A 21882-nucleotide genomic window follows, 5' to 3' on the forward strand; every position below is an offset into this window, starting at 1 on the left:
CACTGTATATATGTTCTAGACAGAAACAAGTACCAAGTTACTATTAATCAGCCAGAGGCAATGGCCATTTATGCCCAAATTCCCACAAGCAACAGGTATTCAATGACGAAGAATCCCGGAGATATAACCCATAGGCTTTTTTTTTTTTTTTAGGAAGCCCTAGACCTGAACAGAAATAGATTAATAACTTGGCAATATAATGTACATCAGCTAAACTGAAAATGGCTACATTTTTAAAGCACAAAACCATACCATCTCATGATTACAATCTTTTTCAACTACTATTTTATATGCCCCTCCATGATTTTGCTTTAAATCTTTATACTCTCTTTGTTAAAATGCAGTTTAAAAACCTCTAAGCAGTGTCCAGGGTAACATTATCCCCATTAATTCCTACATTCGATAAGTAATCACTGCATATCATCTTTGTGCCAAACACAAGTCTAGTTGCCAGGGCTGTAAAAATAAAACAGCATGGTACCAGAATTCATGAACCCTACAGTGGGGGCCCAGGGTTAAAAGCCAATGAATCAGTAAAATGACTAGTGCAGTGAAGTGACAGAAATGAGGCGAAGTAGGAATCTAATTCTGAATAGGTATTCAGAGAAAGCCTCTTGTGGTTTGAATGAGAATACCCCCCACACACACACACACAGGCCCATACATTTGAATACTTGAACCCCAGTTGGTGGAACTGCATGGGAATACTGGAGGAGGATGTGTTCCTGGGGGTGGGCTTTGAGATTTCAAAATTCCACACACTCCCACTTCGATGTCTGCTTTATATTTGTGGAAAAGATATAAGCTCTCAGGCTGGAGAGATGGCCATCAGTTAAGAGCACTGACTGCTCTTCCAGAGGACCCTGGTTCAAATCCTAGTACCCACATGGCAGTTTTAAAAAAAACTGTAACTTTGCTTCCAAGAGATCTGATACCTTCATACCAATGCACATAAGATAAGTAAATTATTTTTTTAAAGGTGAGCCTGGTGGTGGTGTACACGTACATACTTTTAGTACAAGCACTCAGGAGGCAGAGGCAGGCAGATCTCTGTGATTTCCAGGCCAGCCTGGTCTATAAAGCTGCACAGAGAAACTTCGTCTCAAAAAACAAAACTAAACAAAACAAAAAGAAGATCTAAGCTCTCAGCTACTGCTCCAGTGCCATCCTTGCCCACTGCCATGATGGTCAGGGATTCTACTACCCCCTGGGATATTGAGGGCTCAAGTTAAATGCTGTCTTTTGTAAGTTGCCTTGGCCATGGTGTCTCTTCACCAAGAAAGAAAAGTAATAAAAGCACACATCGAAAGTGAACTTTAAGGTGAAATCTAAGTGTGAAAAAGGAGTGCACCATTTGAAGGTGAGGTGGACCAGTATCTTTTGTGAAGAGAAAAGAAAAGCATATGAGCAAGAAAGAACTTGGTGTACTAAAGAACACACACCAGCTCCAGTGTGAACAGTGAGGAGTGGAAGAGGTAAAGTGAGAGGTTAAGTCAGAACAATAACAAGGCAGATCATACTGGTTCTTGCAGGCTAAGAGTGAGGGCTCTGACTTTCCAGTCAGAGTTTCAAGGGAAACCATAGGAGAAAAAAAAAAAAAAAAACAGAAAAAAATGTAAGACCATTTTTTTTCCTATACTGTAGAGACTAGAGTTTAGGAGTGTTGAAAAAACACTTACCAGACTTTGCCAAAGAAACAGATGAATGGCCTGCAGTAGGCCTAAGTTGTGTAAAAAAGACTCATGTGTCCTAAAGGCAGACTTGATGCTCTATTTAGCAGCATATCTTCTTGGGTAGACTGTTAAAAAAAAAAAACAACAACAACAAAGAATTAGACACAGGTACAACGGAAACAAGGAATGACTAATGAGGAACCAAGACTGGTTTCTAAGTTTTTAGATTCAAATGGGAAAATCTATAGGAACAGAGGAAATGACATTCAATCTCTTCCCCCTAGAACAGATGAGACCAGAGCAAGAGAGCAGGTAAGTCAGAGGGAGGGGAGGGGAGTTCCGGTGACAAGAGCGTCTTACATATGACGGGCCAGGGAGCAGATTATGATCCCATTGGGCGATCTGTTCCAAGGCCTCTTGTGATTCAAGTCACAGCCTTCCCCTCCCCGCCTAACTGCGAAACTGGCAAACAACTCCACTACTAGGCCGATTCCTGGGGTGGTAGAAGGAAATCTGATCGCAGCTACCTTTGTCAGGGTTAGTCTCACCCTCGTGAGTCATGATATTCCAGAAGACCTCTGTGCCTCCAACCTACCCCACTCGCGCGCCTCTTCTCCTTGAGAGCCTCTATGTCAGAACACGGCCTCCAGATCGCACCAGCCGCCGCCAAGATTCAAAGGCGCAGGCCCTGCCCCGCGCATGCGCTTCGGGGGAGACCGCGGCTGGGGTGGAGCGAGTTTGGCAGGTTTGAGTGCTGCTGTAAGGCGGGAGGTGGCGCGCGCTAGGGAAAATGACGCGGCTAAATGACGTAAGCGGCTGGCCCCACCCACGGAGGCCTGAGACACGCCCCAGCCGGCAGTTGCTCCTGGAGTCAGTTGATTGATTGGTGGCTTTCTACATGTTCTGAGGTTTGCGTCAGTCATTCTGAGTGAGAGTGCTAAGTGGCTTGGCATTGAATTTAACTGACCTTAAACTAGCTAAACCAGCAACAAAAACTTAGTACGAGATCTAACTTTAACCCCTAATTTAATATCTATTAAACTAGGAATAAAACCCAGAGTGATGACTGGAGTGTGTAATCCCAGCAAAGGAGAGACTTAGGGAGGAAAACCACCAAAGGTTTCTAGGGCTCTCTGAGCTATAGTGTGATCTTGTCTTAAGCAAAGTGAATTCTAGGACAGGCTCCAATGCTACATAGAGAAACTGCCTTGAAAAACCAGAAAGAGAGACAGGAGAGAGAGAGAGAGAGAGAGAGAGAGAGAGAGAGAGAGAGGAAAATTAGGACTGAAAAAGGAGATGTAGAAATGTAATGCCTCTCAGTAACTTGCAGCCATAAGATTATTACGAACTTTATGCAAAATTGTACAGGAAAATTTTTCCATCTCATACAAGCATAAATAATCAAGAATTAAGTTGAAGTATTGAGATAGACATCTACCCCATCTATGACCTGCCAGAGTGCGTGAAGGGACTGGTCCTGTGGAACCATATCTGCAGGATCTCCATGACTCTGGGCATCAGCAGATTATTCAGAGGAGGTTCGGTGAGGGTCCTATACTGATGGTGTACCCAAAGCCTGAGGCCTTGACCCTGACCAACAATTCGTTGCAATGAACATTTGCAAGTAAAGCTGAGTGGATAAAAGGGTATACTGTATGACACATAGCAGCTCGCAATGCCACTAAGATGAAATGAAGAGGCGAGAAAGAGGAACTAAGGGGTTTTTTGTTTGTTTAATTTTGTTTTTAATTAGTATTTTTAAAATTTTATTGGGGGATGATAGAATGATGAGGGGCACATATGTTAGGACTGGGAAATGAGCAGGATTGGGGTGCATAATGTAAAATTCCCAAAGAGCCAATAAGAAACTATGTTTAAAAAATAAAAGGAAAGGGGAAAAGAAGCAATAAAGAGGAAATGTATGAATATAATGCCTCTCAGCAACTTGAAACCCTAAGATTATTAGGATATGTACGCAAAATCATACAGGAAATTTGCCATCTCAGACAAGTATAAATAATCGAGGGTCAAGGATCAAGTTGAAGTATTTGAGATAGACTACAGAAGAAACGACTACCACATCTAACATGGTTTTCAGAGTGCTTTGACAAACTCATTTACTCATGCATAAAAATTGAGACTGTCTATTTTTCCTGATAGCTGCTCTTTAGGAAAATTGAAATTTTTATTGAGCCATTTTTCATGCTTTTAATGATGTAATATACTCAAAGAAGTGTAAACTGGACAGGGTTAAAGGCTTCACCCTCCTTTTCACAGATGAAATGGTACCATAAATGATGAAATAACTTATTTAACATGACAAATTTGTGGCAGTGCAACACAACTTGTCGCTTTGTGGACATAGTGTAGTAAAAGAAACTGCTTCATATTTATTTAATGAATCCTTGATTTTTTTCTAAAATTTGTTTTTTTTTGGTGTTTTGAATCAGGGTTTCTCTCTAGCTTTGGAGCCTGACCTGGCACTCACTCAGTACACCAGGCTGGCCTAGAAGTCGTAGAGATCCACCTGCCTCTGCCTCACAAGTGCTGGGATTAAAGGCATGGCCCACCACCATCCGACCTGAAGAAAATTTTCATCTTTTCCTTTGACTCATTCAATAAAGACATTCTTGAACCTGGAGATGACATTGGGATCCTAAGGCTTTATCGTAAGACTCTAAGGCTCTTCTCTCTTACATGGTAACTTCAAAAAAGTATGAAGGAACTTAAAAGGATGAACATATTAGCAGCCTCATTTGTATACTGAGATTATTATACCTTTCTTCTCTTCTTCATCTTGACTTTTGTTTGTTTAAGAGCCTGGAGTTAGGTGTGGTGCTACATACCTTTAACTAAGCACTCAGAAGGCAGTCCTGAGTTCCAGGACAGCCAGGGCTACCCAGTGAGACCTTGTTTCGAAGAGGGGAAGATAGAGAGAGCAGGTTCCTGTCCCTGAGTGTAGTGAATGACACAGTCCTGGATGCCCAGTATTTGTGAACTAAAGAAAGAGAATCTCTACTTTGAGGTCAATTTAGGCTACACAATGAGACCTTGCCTTAAAACAAATGAATACCACCAACAAACTCAAGAAATTCACACACACAGAAGGAGCTGAGTCTCATGGTTGTAGGAACTTTTCTTTCCAGATTTTCAATCCATATCCACACTATGTCCTCCAAATTTCAAAAACCTTTATTTTGAAAGAATGAGCGAAAGAAGACAGTTATCAATTACTAAGAACAATGACACTGAAGAAAATACAGTAAGTACTCTCCCACACACACAACCCCCACCCACTTTCTTATCCCTGACACAATATTCAAACCATCAAAGCACATTTAACAAAGAGAAACAGCAGTATGTAACTACTAGTCCATACTGCTCAGTCCAACTAACCCATGTCAAATGCCCTTCCCTTAGTTAAACCCCACCCACTGGAATGCTGAAGAGGTGCAAAACAGACATTTCTGGGGGGTATTTTGGACTTCTTTAACATTAGCAAAGTCCTGTGACAAATCAATAGGAGTAGAAGGAGTAGAAGACTCATCTGATAGATAAACACTGGGCTATAACTTTTGTATCCAATTTCAGATTTCAGAAAACCACTAAGGCTGGAGAGTCTAACTTTTAACAGGATCAATCTCTGGTACCTCAGTAGAAGCTGTGGGGAAGCTGTCAGATCCTGGTTGGCTACTGAGAATAGTGAAAGTGAGGCAGCTTTGGGCTCAAAACCAAATTAGACCATGTCTACTAAAAGACTGCTAATTAAATTTCAAACTGCTAGCCAAAGAGCTTAGGCTCAGACAAAGGCAAGGAGAAACCTTCTACTGCATCCCTTGAAGAACCAGACTGTCTATCTATTGGCTGTATATATTCCTTGTTTAAATTAAACTTGATGTTGAGTGTATTGAACTTAAAAGTTGAACTGGAGGCTAATTAAATTGAAGAAACTCTTCTCATAAAATGGTGAGTTTAAGTTCACAGCTTAATGCAGAAAGGAAGTTCTACTCCACATGGAAATAGGTTTTTTGTTTTCTACCAGAATAGGAATCTCTTAACAGGAGGGTTCCTTTAGTCTATCTTTGCCAGAATCAGTTTATACAGGGAAAGATTCATGTGCAGGATTAGTTCAAGACCAGATCCTCCTCTACACATGCATGTATATTCACACACATGGCAGCTAAATACAATCCCCTACATCTCATCTCACAGTCACATGCTTGCTGGAGTCCACCTCACAAGCACACCTCAATAGTAGCCATAGATAGTTACATGCAGCAAGATGTGAGCATTGCTCCAGAGTAATTAAAGTTGGTACAGGAATGGCAATGTGGGGAGGTCATCTTAGGGTACAGATGTACACAAGCCAATTAACTTGGGGTTTATATTTTTCTCTTTTCCCCAAGATAAACAAATCAAATGAAAAGCACACACTGGTATTTTCTTGGGTGTCAAGGAGGCAATTGCTTCGAAAGTCCACTTTTTTTTACACTTTCAATATCCTATGACACCTTCACTTTGCCCTGCGGGGCCTTCTCATATAAGGAGGGTTGCTCCTCTGCACTCTCAGGCAAGCCCTTCTTCTCAGAAGCCCGGTCTTCAGGCTTGCGTGCAATCAACAGGCGGCAAGTGAGCAGGATTCCAAACACTAGAGCATGGGCATAGCGTTTGAGGGGATCACCGACCAGCTGGTGGAAGAAAAGCACGGCCAACACCAGCAAGAGCAGGAAGAAGTTGGCCACATCTTTGGGACGCCCAGGCACCAGGGTCATGACGATGCCACAGACCACTTCAAGAGCACCAATGCTTTTCCGAAGGAGAATGGAATTGATGCCCATTTTCTTCAGCAGGGGAAGGGCTCGGACATAGCTCTTGTAAGCACGTTTCTAGAGTTGAGATATCATAAGGAAATCAATGCATTAGTCACAATTTTAACATCAGAATGAAGAAAACACCAGCAAGGGAATTTTTCCCCCAACCATCACCTTTTAAAACCAATCAAAAGTATCACATTTTTTCATCCTGTCCCTCAAATCAAACCTTGTGAATGGGATAAGAAAAGAGAAGGCAATCTGTTTGGGATCTGTGATTTAAAAACTATAAAAAGTATAAGGGGAGAGATGACTCAGTGGTTAAGAGCACTGCCTGTGTTAGGCATGATGGCACATGCTTTTAATCTCAGTACTTGGTGTTGGCAAAGTCAAGCTGATCTCTGTGAGTTCAAGGTCAGCCAGGTCCATATATTGCACTCCAGAACAGCCAGGATTGCATAGTTTAGAGACTCTGCTTCAAAACAACCCACAATAACTAAAAGGGCACTGGGAACTCTTGCAGGGGACCTAGACTGGATTCCCAGTACACACGTGGTGGCTCATAATCTTTTCTAACTCCAGATGCATGGGGACCTGCATCTTCGGGCTTCTGTGGCATTCCCAGAATATTGTACACAGACACACATTAAAAAAAAAACACTCATACACATAAAAACGAATTAGAAGGAGCCATCAAACCACAAATAAGGCCCTCAGCCAACCCAGACCTGCTAGCACCTTGACGTTGGACTTGGACTTCTGAATTGAAAAAAAATAAATACATAAAAAAGTGTTGTTCACTGTTGTTCTCACATTGCCTATTTGTAACATTTTGTTATGGCAATCTGAATGGACTAAGACAGTCACCAAAAGTAATAACGTACCAAACCTTGCTTTATAATACTTTCTTTTTAGAGTTGCTGCCTGTAAATCACTAAGAAACTAAAATAAATTTATTGAACCCATAAAACTGGTCTATGCAATCCATATCCACACTTTCTAGTACTTGCTTTGTCCAAGCCCAAATGCAAGACAATGTGTTGGAAAGCCTCACAAATTTGGACTTCCTTTATTGAATGCATGGTAGGTTTTTACAAAGCAGAGTTTAAGTGTGGAATTGTAGAATCTACCAAAAATGCTGCTCAAATTAAAAATACAAATGGGGCTACAGTTGACAGAGCAGTTGCCTAGCATGCATGAGGCCCTGGGTTCAATTCCCAGACTGCATGAATAAAGCATGTTGGCACTTGCCTGTAAGCCTAACACTCCAGTGGTGAAGGCAAGAAAACCAGAAGTTGAAGGTCATCCTTAGCTACATAGCTATACATAGCTACATGTATAGCTACATATACATGAGATTCCAGTCTCAAAGAACAAACAAACCCTGGTTCCATTCACTGCCTCAATATTTACACTTTCCATATACTAGGCACTGTACTAAGTATTCTGAATGCAAATATGAATCTTTCAAAAAGAAAACCTTATCTTCTTTTTTAATTTACTTATTTATTCTTGTCATATTTTACATTCTGACCACAGTTTTGCCTCCCTCCTCTCATCTGAGCCCCCTTCCTACCTTCTCTCTCCCCCAGATCCACTCCTTCCCCCTTTCCCTTCAGAAAAGTGCTGCCCTCCTATGGATACCAATCAAACATGGAATATCAAGTTACAATAAGACTAGGCACATGCTCTCATCTCAAGATTGGACGAGGTAACCCAGTTGGAAGAAAGAGGTCCCAAAAGCAGGCAAAATAGTCACAGAGACCCCCACATCACTCCCATGTTTGGAGTCCCACAAAAACACCACGATATACAACCCTAAGGTGTATGTAGAGGACCTAACCCAGACCCATACAGGCTCCCTGATTGCAGTCGCTGAAGTTTAAAAGGGGCCAAGTAGATACTGAGATGTAAGTGTGATAAAGTGTGGACCATCACATACAATAATGTAGTGGGTGTAGTGGAGGCCTCTGGTGTTTATAAGAACAATAAAGGTTTGACAAATGGAGGAAAATAGATGGGTAAAAAAGGTTCTAAAGTATAAAGCAGATAAATGTCTTGTAAACACTACTTCACTTTGACATGGACTGGAGCAGAGAAAGGAAGGGAGACATGAAATAGAAGAAAAACATATAGACTGCATGATAGAAAATTTCATTGTGTTATGGAGCTTTGGACTTTGTCCTATAAGGCAGCAGAAGCAATATAATCTGATTATAAGGAATGTCTTTTTGGAAACCATGAGAATGTATTTGAACTTGCAAACAAAGACACTGAATGAAATGCCTAGACTAGCAATATAGAACATACATACACAGTTAAAAACCCCAAATAAAAAAACAATTCTAGGGCTGCTGATGTAGCTCAGTTGGTAGAGTGCTAGCCTAGTATGTCTGAGGCTAAATGATTTGGACATGTGTGCCACAAATCTGTTAATCCTAGCTTGGGAGGAAGAGACTGGAGGATCATCATCAGCTACAAACTGAGTTGGAAGCCAGACTGGGATACATGTGATCCTGTCTTAAAAACAAAACAAAAACAGAGAAAGGACAAAAAATTCTAGAATCCACAAATAAGAGAAAATAGGTAAAATTGTTTTTATTATCTGAATGCACTTAATATGATCTCCAGTTGCACCTACTTTCCAGCAAATGACATAATTTCATTCTTCTTTATGGCTCAATGATCTCCATACTGTAAGAGGAGACTCTTGTGGGATGGAGAGAAGGCTCAGCAGTTAAGAGCATGTACTGCTCTTGCAGAAAATCCAAGTTCAATTCCCAGCACCTATGTTGGGGGGGGGGAGGTCACAACCACCTGTGACTACAGCTTTAGAAGATATAACCTCTGCCTCCATGGGCACCTCCGGTCATGAGACTCATGGCTTGGTAGTGGTTCAGTCCCAAGTTCATACAACACACAAGAGTTGTCAAAAGCACCTGATGGAGCACTACTCAGGTCGGTTCTCAATGTCTTCAACAGCAGACTGAAGAAAAGTTATACTTACACCTCTATTAGAAGCTTTTCGCCATCCTTACTATAGCATTTTTCACTAGGTATTGTAAGTAATCTATAGGTGGGAATATGTACATAAATAATGTACATACTAGATAATTTTAAGTGAAACTTGGGCATCTAAGGATTTGGGTATCACTCCACTGTTGTCCCTACCCTGCTGCTGAGCATGTAAAAAATATGGTAGTCATAGTTCTTCCTCCCTTTTCTCACCTTAAGTTAGAGCAAGGGTTTTTTAGAGTGAAATTAAGAGAGATTTGCCAGGTAGAGTAAATTCTAGGCCCAAGGAAACCAGAGGCCATATAGAGCAGAACTCAGCTCAGAGTTACAGATGTTGCTGAAAAGCCTACCCCTTTTCTCCATGGTTAAGCACTAGCCTCCTCCCCACCCCCAGCTCTTTCTCCTGGTGATAGTAGCAGGAGGAGATTAGAGAAAGAATTCTGGATACAAGGTACTTCTTTAATATTTATAAGGACCATTTTCTCTCTATTTCTTTTGAAGACAGTTTCATGTAGTTTTTCAAGGAGGAATTCCTAAATCCTGAAGTCTAAGCTTCTGGAGGATGCACAAAGGGGAGAAGGTAAGTCTCTTAGAAATCCTACAGTCCCTTCAGGTCCCAGAAGTTCCGAATCTGCATTGAGTAGCTTCTCCAAATGCCACACCCCCAGCTATGAATCACTTAACACTCAAGAATAGATTCTTATCTATAGTATTATGGAATCCGTAAGCAGTCATCCTCCTGTCCCTGTAACCACACCAGAAGAAACCTTATTTTCAGCACTGGGACTCAAACCCAAGGCCTCATACACGAAGCTAGGTAAACGCTCCAGCACTGAACCCTTGTTTCTTCTTTCTTAACAGAAAACTAAATGTGGGTAAGGCACTTCATCAAATCTTTAGTTTTAAGCTAAATAGACACACATAGGACCTATTATCCATGACTCCAAATGGAGACTGAATAGTTTATTAGAAATGGGGTAGATATTGACATTATAGAGAGCCTAGTATTCTTTTTTTGTAGAGTAGAATAGAGGCATCAAAAGACTCCTACCATTGCCAGCCCCTTTATAAATGCTTGGGACATGCCACCTCACTTCTAACCGTAGAAGGTCACACGTCTTGAATCTGTAGTAACTAGATCTCTAAAGTCATTAGAGGTACTGATGATAAAAAAAAAAATAAAGAGAGCCTACTGACTCCCTTTCCCAAAAAGTTGTCACAATTCACTTTTTCACATCTGCTTTTACCTTTCCATTCAAATGAGGCAGACCCTGAAACCATAGGTTCCTGAAGAGGCAAAGAAGTGGGGAATAAATGTGTTTAGTCAAATGATTCAAATCTCTTCAAAGGCAATCCTGTAGCATTATCATTGGACCTGTATTTGTTTTGTTGCCTGTATCTTATTGCTTCAGTTTCCTCTTTTATAAATTAGATGATTATTTTGGAAATGTAATTGAAGGTTCACAGTACTATAGCTTCAACTGAGAGTAGCGCGCGAGAGCACACACACACACACACACACACACACACACACACAGACACATTATTAGAAATCAGAACTTAAATGGGATATTCTGAAATTTTCTGGAACAGTACAAGTATGTGTTAGCTGTGTGTTATACTCCAATAACATTTACAGAGAAAATTATATGAGAGTGGAAGGGTGCACTTACAAAAAATATATTTTGCCTAAAAGTCTCAACCTAGTTACTATCTTAGACTGCATAAAACCTACACAAGTGCTGCAAAATTTGCTGACTCATGTATGATTTTCATGAATTTTTGTAGAAAACAAGCCACCTGTGAATCATAGGGAATTACTTGAATGCAATAAAGAGCTCATCACATTAAATTGCTAACTATTCACATGAATGATAAGCACCTTTTCAGTGATTCCGCTTTCCATTGTCATTTATATTTACCTAAAGAGGGCTCTAACAAAACTGATCCCATTAACCAAAGGGGATCCTGTCTGCATTGCTTCTTAGAGAGGGTGAAGCTGTCCTCTACTGTTAAGTCAAAATCACTCTGAAACAAAGTCAGATGTTGGTCAAACTGAGCGTCTACAAAATTCCAGACACAGCTCTGATGTAATGTTTAGCTTTGTGCGGCTAGCTGTGTGAACTAAGCAACTCATGTCACATCTCAGGGTCTGTTTTCTCTCTAAGGGAATAGATATAGTGCATCACTTCCAAGAAGTCTAAGCATCAGTGAATTACTACCCTATTACCTAGTTGGAAAGCAATTAATGGCACTGATTGGAAGCATAAAAGATTACCTATGGACATTAAATAAACTGCACAAACATGTTAGAAATGTCTCAATGGGGTTACACAAACAGGGGAGCATTTAACTAAGTACAGATAACCAAATTAACCGAACAAATCTTTTCTGTGAGTGGATGCAAAGAATCAGAGACACCCTATGGTCCCCAGGGTACAAATCCTTTGGCTTCTTTGTGACAATATTTTGGTGTTTTCTAACTAATACATATGTGGTCCTGTGCTTACAGGATAGAACCACCACTAAATAAAGCTGAATACAAATTGCATGCAAGTTAGCCATTCGTATACCCTCCCAGTCCCTGCACAGGAAACAGCTTAGCAGCATCTGTAAGCATTGTCTCCCAATTCAAGTGAACTAATGAGGCATTCAGTCAAGGGCGGCTTCGATCCTGCAGGATTCAGTTGGAATACAGAAGACTGTATAATAACACTTCCTTAATCTGGAGGAGGTATGAGACAACACATACCAAATGGATTATTCAGAGATGCATGTGCTAATTCTGTAGGAGAGTCACTGTGCATTACACAGCAGCAAGTGGATTCTTCAATATTATCTGATTGCATAAAGGTCTCTTTACAAGAGCAAATGAAAGTACATTTTGTTCTTCTGTGCACTCGATTCTTGATCCTTAAATGACCATTCAAATTAGTTAGAAAAACCACTGCATAAAATAGAATCAATTATCACCATTACCTACTCAAAGATTTCCTTTGCTTGCTACACCTACTGTAGCAAGCACTGTACCAGACATTATAAGCATGCTGTCTCAGCTAATGTTTACAACCTTTTGAGGTAGGAATTCTTATTCCCATGTTACAAATAAGGAAACCCAAAGGACCAGAATTCTATATCTGGCTTGAATGAATCCAAACCCTGAACTCTTCCTACTAATATTTCCTATATTCTCCAGTCAACCCAGAAGAAAAGTTCATAGTCTTTTGTTTGGTTTTTAGCACTTTCTCCAGTTATTCTTCATAGAGGGAGTACTACCTAAGACAACATAATAGCTTATTTTTTTTTAAATTGAAACAGAGTCTCTCTATGTAGTCCTATCTGTCTCAGACCTTGCCCAGGTTGGCCTCAAACTCAAAGAGATTCACTTGACTTTGCCTCTCAAATACTGGGATTAAAAGTGTGCTTCACATGCCTAGAATATAATGCCTTTAAAACAGAGGTTAAAAAAAAAAAGTAGAAAAGAACATGGGCAGTGGTGGCACACACCTTTAATCCCAGCACTTGGGAGGCAGAGACAGGCAGATGTCTGTGAGTTCAAGGCCAGCCTTGTCTTCAGAGTGAGTTCAACGACAGGTTCCAAATCTGCAGAGAAATCCTGTCTAAAAAAAAAAAAAAGAAAAAAGAAAAAAAAGAAAAAAGAAAGAAAGAAAAAAATGCATAAGTGCATAAGTCTAAATTTGAAAAATTGGCTCAGAAATAAAACAACCCTCCAAAATATAGATTGGGGATTGAACTCATACAAAGAAAAAGGAAGAAGAATGTCAGGTATTTTTAAGACTCAGTTGTAGGTTTTGTCAACCCCCCAAAAATTCAATGACCCCTTATGCACATGGTTTTTTTAATCTCTTCTTTAACAATAGCTTTCCCTGTGATCTTGGATAAATCATTAAACCTGGTGAGCTCCAATTATCCATTAGTAAAACAGGAAGGGCTAATAAAAGAATCACAGAGATGTTCTAAATAAGTAACATAACTACACCAGCACCACCTTGACATCTTATGAGAAATACCACTGCAGTAAACATAATGACTAACTTCACTAGTGCAGAGAAGTCACTCCAAAATGGGAAATAATCATTCCATCTGTTCTAAGTTTGGTGTTCTGACGGACTATTGGCCTCTTCTCAGAAGCAAGAAATGGTTTCTGAACTGCATATTCAAGAATAAACCAGAAAGGAATGAAGGATGGTGATGAGGCAATGTTACAATAACTCTTTTGACTCATTCATTCACCCATCCATCATCACACAACATATATATCCTTTTGGAGACAGGGACTTACTATATACTCCAGACTAATCTCGAAATTCCAAGTCTCTTTGCCTTAGCATGCTGGGTGCTGTCAACAAATGTATATTGAGCACATTTTGCTCAAGAATGTGAATACTGCCTGCCTTTCAAATGGGCTCAAGATTAAAGCTGGGACCAGTCTGGCCACTATGCAGTGGGCTCTATGACAGAAAGCTATCAGCAGCCACAGCCTGACACTCAGCGCGGGAGGAGACCCTGGAAATGAGCAGTCTGAAAATCCTCTTTAAGCTTCATACTGCTGCGACATCTACCTTCGAGTTAGATTGCCACCCCTCCAAAAGCCCCATAGTACAGAAACACAGAAGTGAGCTAAAGCACACAAACACGCACACAATTGTTCCCCACTGCTCTGTTAGAGTACACCAATTTAAATCTTTTTCTGTATATGCCAGGAGTCCTTCAGGCTGTTTTCTCTTGCTTTCATTAGGCTGCAATAGACAGCTTCACTCCCTAGGAAGAGGCTCACTCTAAACCCATTTGTGGCTAGTACTCCTCATGAGCTCCTGCCAAGCTGCTACGAAGCTTCCTGATGCTGACTCCATCTTAGCCGAATTGCCTGCAGAGCCTAACACTGTACTTAGGGTGCAGCTTGGGGGTCCTCCCCTAAGGCAGCTGGGCAAAGGTTCAGAGTCCAGGAAGCATAGTGAAGAAAGGCAGGTCCCTAAAGAAAGGGAAAGCTCAAAATACCTCTGGTGCACGCACACAAATGTATAAATAAATGTACATGTGAAAAGTGAAGCAACAGCACATTCGTGCATTTAAAATCAAACACCAAACTAGTCCAGCAAAGACAAAAGCAGAAAAGCATTCCCTCCACTGCTTCCCTGTATCCCCACCTCTTCAAGCCCTTTGGTGGCTTCTGCCCCCTCACCCTACCCCCTTCCCCAGTGCAGGCAGCCTTGGCTACTTATTTTGACCTGCTTTCCATCCATCTGCTCTAACATACTGGGAGGAGGGGAGATGAGAAAGAGAAGCATATTAGGATTTGCTACTGGGGCTAGACCTAAGCCACCTCCCCCCCACCCAAGAGTAATCCCGTGGTAAGGAAGAAACAGAAAGCTCAAGCCAGAGCTGTGTGCAAGTATTTTCTGAACATTTACCATTTGCCAGACTTCATCCAGTAGCAGCTCATGTTGAGGGGCCCTGGAAAGCTCTGCAGTGTAGCTCTAGGAGAGCAATTAATCCCTTTCAGTGTATGAGGCTGTTCCTTCCTGCCTCAGCCCTAAAGGAGAGACCCCCTTGCCTCCTTTCTCTTTCTTCTGTTCTCCCCTAAGCTCATTCCCATCTTGACCTTGAGAGCCCAGTAATGTGCTTACTCCCATTATTGGCAATCTGGCAAGGGCTTCTAGAAACAGGTTCCCTACAATCGGGGCCAGGAATCGAATAGGCAAAGTGACAGGGGCGGAGGGGAGAGACCGAAAGTGCTGGAAACATCTCTTGCTCTCTCCTAGTACTCCACGCCATAAGTCCTCATCGCACCTAACTGGGAAAGGCAGCCCAGCCCCCAGTTTGCAGAGCTGTTTTGGCCAGTCACCTTCGGGCATTCCAACTCTGCAGAGAGGAAACCTGCAGAGGGCCTGGCTCTGGGCAGCCACCGAAGGCATGGTGGGGATTACAGACAGTTTTGCAGGAGAGTACGAACAGACTTGATAGATTTTGTAGAATAGCCTATACACAAGATAAAATAAAACAAAACATGCAGCTTTCCCCTCCAGGGAAGGGGCAGAAGCACAAGCTCGGTGACCTTTATTTGGGGCAAGACTGCTTTGTCTCCAAGATCCAGATCGTGCCCGGGCGCCCAAGGGAATACTGTCAGCTCTGCACATGGGATGAAGAAGAATACCTAGGCAGCCCCTACAAGCTGCTAGCTTTAGGAAACTGTCACCTCATCCCCCCCCCCCCAGCTCTTCTTCTCTTTCCCCTTTGTTCCTCCCTAAATAAATAAACTCTGGCTGGCTAAACTCTTTGCTTAGAGAGAAAGACTCAGACTTGCAGCCTGGCTGTGGCTGGGACTTTGGGTGTGTGCTGGGAGGAGGGACGGGTTCGTCGATGACAGGTGCTACGCAGGTCTCAACCTCCTGCTTGACTTAAAATTGGGGGTCTTCGCTGGGCAGCCCCTCCCCCAACTGGCATGCAGTGGCACCAAAACAGTTGCTCCCGGCATAGCCCACAACGAAATCGCGCTTGTCCAGCTGTTCCTTCCAAGCTGTAAAGTTGTTAGGGAGAAGGGAGGGTCTGGGGTTAGGGGAGAGGTTAAGGGAAAGGCACTGGAGCGGAGCAGAGAGGAGAAATAAAGGAGAAGAGGCAGTCACAATCCCATAGGAGTGCGCTCCTCATTGCCCCTTTACATCACTTACCATCTCACTGTAGGCATCCTTGCTGAGCCTGGGGGTCAACTTGATAGTCCCCATGAAAACAAAGAAGAGTCCCAGGGCCACTGAGAGGGCCACAATAGTTATGGTTCGTGGGGATGCCATGGGGTCGCCAAGGCAGGTCCCAACTAATCCTTCTGCTTTGCGCAGCCTGGGCTGTCAAGGCGCAGGCAGTTAGCACAGGGAGAGCTAGAGGCACGCTGCGGAGGCAGCTGGCAGAGAGAAGAATGACAAAGGGAGAGGAGGGAGCTAGAGAGAAAAATTGAGAGATCGAGATTCAAGCACTCTCACTACAACAATCTCTGGGTCCTAATGCCCTACGCTTGCACCTCCCTGGCATAAAGGACCATGAAGAAGTTGAAAAGAAGCCCTGAACTGAGACGGGAACTTCCAATTCCTAAGTGCAATGAAGTCAATTTATGCTCCGGGTTCAGCACCAGGAAGAAGGGATTTAGAAAGATATCTTTTTTACTATTTTGCCAGGTGCACTTCTAACCCCCCCCATGCCTACCCTTCAGTTATTCACTCAACATTTCAAAACTTATCATTTCCTTCAATCAAACCATCAGTCTTCATGACGTCATTGGTGTCTGAAAGTGCTAACACTCAAGGACAAATTCCAGTATTTTGGTGGCTGGGGCAGGAGGATGGTGAGTTCTCGACCAGCCTGGGCTACATAGATAGTTCAAGGCCACCCTGAATTACTTACCAAAAACCCCTCTGAAAAATAATCCTCCCAAAAAAGAAAAGAGAAAACTTATAAAACCATTAAGTTCTCAGGATTCACAGCAATGGAAGGATTTATCTTCTACTTCCTCAATAATCATGTAATAATATGTAAAAGCCTTCACATTTGGGGCTGGAGACCAAACTCAGTTTGTGAAGAACTTGCTAAATGATTCCCCCCCCATTTTAAATTTTGATTCTGTTTCTCAAATATTTGTCTTTCAATAGGCCCCACTGGCAGGGGCCTTACTGACCCACTCACTGGCCCATCCTACCAGAGCATCCCTACCACACATACTTTTGATCGCTCTTTTCCCTTTTCCTTACTAGTCATTATGTTATTGTCCTTACTTTTCATTGAATAACCTTTGCATCGATGTCACCTCCTCCATCAAGCCTCTCTGATACATGCCCAGGTAGATAAGCCTTTTTCCTCCTTTGATGTTCTATTGCAAAAACCAATGCTTAGCAATTCTCTAGTAGGGGCAAGAAACTGCTGTTGTATTGATTCCCTTAACACACACACACACAAACACTGTGAGCTAGGTACGAACCCTCATTTATAGATGGGAACATTGGTGGGATTCAAATGACTAGACAATTATATCTAGAGGCCAGGTTCATTGATGTGTCTCTTTGTTAGGCAGAGGGTAATGGGGCAAGCTGGGTGATGACACCCCAGGTCTGACCGGAGCTCACCCCAGAGAAAAAACCAGGACTCCATTGGCAGTGCTCAAGCGGGGAGGTGAAAATCTTGAATCTTGTTGTAGTTTTCTTTCTGTTGCTATTATAAACATTGTGATCAAAAGCAACTTGGGGAGGACAAGGGTTATACTTCCTGGCCTATCATTGAGAGAAGCCAGGGCAGGAACTAAGGCAGGAGCCTTAACCCAGGAACTGAGCAAAGACCCTGGAGGAATGCTGCTTACTGGCTGCCTTCTCTGGCTGACTCAGCTCTTTGTACAACCCAGATCACCTACTCAGGGATGACATTGCCCACAGTGGGCTGGGTCCTCCTCTATCAATTGGCACTCAAGAAAGTGCTTTACATACATAACCACAGGACAATCTGACAGGGGCAATACTTTTACCAAGGTTCCTTCTTCCCAGATGTGTCAAGTTGACATCCAAGATTAGCCTCCACAAATCTATCAGAGGCCTCTTTCCATCTTAGTCATGGATCCTTAATACTCCTCCTAACCAGTCCAAGCTGAACTAAGTGGTTCCTGTCTCTAACCCCAACACTCACTTGGAAACCTAAGATAAGAGGATTGCTATGAGTTCAAAGTCATACTAAGCTACATAGTACATTTCAGACCTTTGGGGGCTATAGTACAAGACTGCCTCAAAAGCATACAAAAGTATTTAAAGGAGGAGGAGGAAGAAGAAAGAAAAGGGGGAAAGTAAGTAGTACAGGACCAGGACAAATTTCCTTCAAGGAGCTTATCCTTCCAATGTCATCTCAGACATTCCTTCCATCGACGGGTGTAATAATAAGGATTCCCTTACTCTATTATGACAAAATACCCGAGGAAAGCAGCTTAAGAGTTTATTTCGCTCATAGTTTTATGGCACAGTCCATCACGGTGGTGAAGGTATTGGGCAGGACTATTAAGTTACTAGTCACATCGTGTTTACAGTCAGGAAGCAGAAATTGATGATGCTTGGCTTGCTTGTTCCAGCCCCCACCTCACCCCCATTGAATAGTGTTTCACTTATTTCTGTGGTGATATTTTGTTTATACTCTAACAAATAAAGCTTGTCTGGAGATCAGAGGGTGGAGCTGGCCACTAGTTAACCACAGAGGTCTGGAAGTCTGTACAGACAGACAGGAAGTGATAAGGTGGGGTGGAGACAGGAGTTCAGCCTTTTTTTTTTTTTTTTAGCTTGCTCCTTTGTCTCTCTGATCTTTCAGCATTTACCCTGATATCTAGCTCTGGGTTTTTATTTTTAAGACCTATTAGAACTCGTGCTACATATTTCGGTTGTGTCTTCCTTCCTCAGTTAAACCTTTCTAGGGGGTGGGGAGATAGATAGCTCAATGCATAAAGTGATTCCTGTACATGCATGAAGATCTAAGTTCAGTTCCAGGCACCCATACAAAAGCCAAGCATGACAGCACACTTTTAACACCATCATAGTGTGAGGAGCACAGGAGAATGATGGGATAAGGAAATCCTGGATAACTGGAGGTAGATCCTCAGGACTGGCTATCTGTCTGAATAAACAAAATGGTGAGTTCCAGATTCAATAGAGACCCTATTTCAACATGTAAGTTGGAATAGCAGTTGAGAAAGATATTCTGACATCATCCTCTAGCCTTCACATACATCCACTCAGGCACATATACAACACACACACACACACACACACACACACACACACACACTCACACATACCCACACCCACACACACACCTCAGAAAAAGAAAAACACTGGCAACACCCCTATAGACACACCCAGAGGTATGTTTCAATGGTGATTCTAAATCCAATCAAGAAGGTTAGCCATCACACCAGGTACTCTGAGCCTGAGCCCTCTGAAATGTTGTGGACCTGGTGATCCATCCTGATTTCCATCATTTATATACTAAATGTGTAATCATAATCAATTCCATTGAGGAAAATTGGGAACCTTGCTCTTGGTGACTTCCTTTGGTGACTAAAAGACAAGGAACACCATCTAAAATAATCTGAAGCATGTTGTCTAAGAAATCTCTCCATTATAAGCCAGTTTTAATCTTCCCATTACTAGGCCAAACTGGAAGAGAAGTTCTTCAGATCAGCTTTACATGTGTGATGTGGCAGTGACAAGCATTCTCTCCCACATCTTCCTGAAGACAGCATAGTGGTGTGCTGAGTCCTGAATGCTGGATACTGCCACAAGCCAATTCTATCATGGTGTCTTGAGCACCAGAGGTTGCTTGAGTGGAGTTAGAACTCCAATGGCATTGCGTTCTCCAGGCTGTCCACACAGGACAGATTCTCACCCTGCTGCTGACATTCTGGGGATGTATATTTCTTTTTTTCCAGGCAGTTCTGTGTTCAGAAAAATGAGCAATGTGTTCATTGTTGCCACTGAATTGGAAACTAACTCTATGAAAGGACCTTGAAGATGCCAGTGGTTATCCTGAGTTTGGCCGCTAGGCCTGGGTTTGTTCCTGCAGTAGGACCTCTTCTCAACACAAATTCAGATCACAAACACAAGATACCATTATGAGTCCAAGGTTTCTCTGTATAACAGCTCTAGCTGTCCTGAAATTCCCTTTGTAGATTAGTCTGGCCTTCAAATGAATCTTTTTTTGTTCCATCCCCTGGAAAAGTTTGGGAGAGAGGAGTCATGGAGCTATCCCCCACTGATTAAAATCTTGTTGTGACTTAGGCACTGTGGGAATACATGGAAAGTGAGATGCCAATCCTGGTAATAGTGACCTTATTGTTATATAGCAGATAGCAGAATCTGTTTATTTTCAAACACATAATAAATGACTGGAAGGAATGAACCAAAGTATGAAATGTTAATTGTAATTTGTTCTTCAAACATTCTACATTGAACATGTCAGTAAAATGAGCAGTCATGTTTCATAGTTAAGTGACTGATTATATATAATGTATTGTATATAGTGTATTTCCATTTCAAATGACATGATAATGGAAATAATACATAATTGAAATATATATATATATAATGTTAAAGGATATAAGAGAAAACAACTCAGGTTTCCACTATGAAAATATATTATTTATGTTTCTAGTGGTCAGCATCCTCATTGACCTTTTCCTTAATGCCTCTTTAAGAAAAAGGCACATGTAAATTATTACTTCTTTTCTGAATTTGACATGTTAGTATGTTTTATACTGAGGTTTATTATCTTGTTAGCATTTTTGTCACTATATTCCTGAGTTAAGGCAAAAGCTCTAACTTCTTGGAATCCAGCCTCAATCAGCTCTTCAGAAAGTCAATCAAAGTACTGAGTGGTAAGCGGCAAAGGCTGGCAAGGAGTTTGATCATCAGTATGATTGCACTGGTAATAATACAATTCTGATGATCTAAAATCTGTCTTCTGTGTTTTTGTTTGTTTGTTTGTTTGTTTTGAGACAAAGTCTTGCTGTGTAGCCAAGGCTGGCATTGAACTTGTGAACCTCTTGCCTACAAATGCTAGGATTATAGCTTCAAAGTGCTTATAACAATGTTAGTGTTTTACAGAAAAAAGAAACAGGGCGAGAATTGAGGGTTGCTATGTATGTCACTTACTTTTCTATCGAGGTGATAAAACACCATTAACAAGGTAATTTATAAAAGTGTTTAATTAGACTTTCAATTTCAGAGGGTTAGAGCCTTTGATGACCAAGCAAAGGCATAGCAGCAGGAACCGAGAGCTGAAACACTGAGCAAGCAGGAGGAAGAAACAGGTGCACAGGGAGTAGTCTTTGAACACCTCCTCTAACAAGGCCACACTTCCTAATTTTTCTCAAACAGTTCCATCAACTGGGGACAAGTATTCACAAATATGAGCCCATTGAGACATTCTCATTCAAACCACCACACCATGTGTACTTCATACCATCTTGGCCTGCCCACGGTCTGATTAATCATTATGTTGGCTTAGTCACTCAAGATCAGCCATGCACTTCTATATTAGGTACACTGTTGTCTTTTGCTTAGGGAGTAGCTTGGACATTTTGTCTTAAGATGGTCATCAATCACATCTAGAGTTGGTGGGATCCTAGTTAGCTATAGCAGAAAAAGAGTCAAGATAACTCAGAAAGATAAAAAGCAAATAAAGATGGAGTCCCCAAGAAGTTCCCTAGGTTAGTGACTGGACCCTCCTCTAATCCTGAGTGTGAAGTCCACTTTTGTGGGAGTGAGACCTGAAGTGTGTCTCTATAACAATCAGTTTCATTCTGTACTGGCCAGCTTTTTTTTTCAAATGACACAATGGAGGATTATAAA

General features: G+C 41.8%; 1 protein-coding gene across 1 annotated transcript; it reads right to left on the reverse strand.

The window, feature by feature from the left end:
• Positions 1–6093: 6093 nt before the first annotated feature.
• On the reverse strand, positions 6094–16422 carry Tmem35a (transmembrane protein 35A). Its single transcript, XM_051178817.1, has 2 exons — positions 16189–16422; positions 6094–6559 (listed from the first exon to the last, which is right to left on the reverse strand). The coding sequence occupies exons 1-2, from the start codon at positions 16306–16308 to the stop codon at positions 6176–6178; spliced, it is 504 nt and encodes a 167-aa protein (XP_051034774.1). The 5' UTR covers positions 16309–16422; the 3' UTR covers positions 6094–6175.
• Positions 16423–21882: the final 5460 nt, after the last annotated feature.

The sequence above is a fragment of the Phodopus roborovskii genome, unplaced genomic scaffold (genome assembly GCF_943737965.1).
Source record: "Phodopus roborovskii unplaced genomic scaffold, PHOROB, whole genome shotgun sequence".
NCBI classification, from domain to species: Eukaryota; Metazoa; Chordata; class Mammalia; order Rodentia; family Cricetidae; genus Phodopus; species Phodopus roborovskii.

Excerpts from the sequence above, each read along its gene's own strand:
- Tmem35a (XM_051178817.1), bottom strand. The coding sequence starts at position 16,308 with ATGGCATCCCCACGAACCATAACTATTGTGGCCCTCTCAGTGGCCCTG. Across the intron at positions 6,560-16,188 it reads AGGATGCCTACAGTGAGATG|AAACGTGCTTACAAGAGCTA; the intron begins GTAAGTGATGTA and ends TCTCAACTCTAG.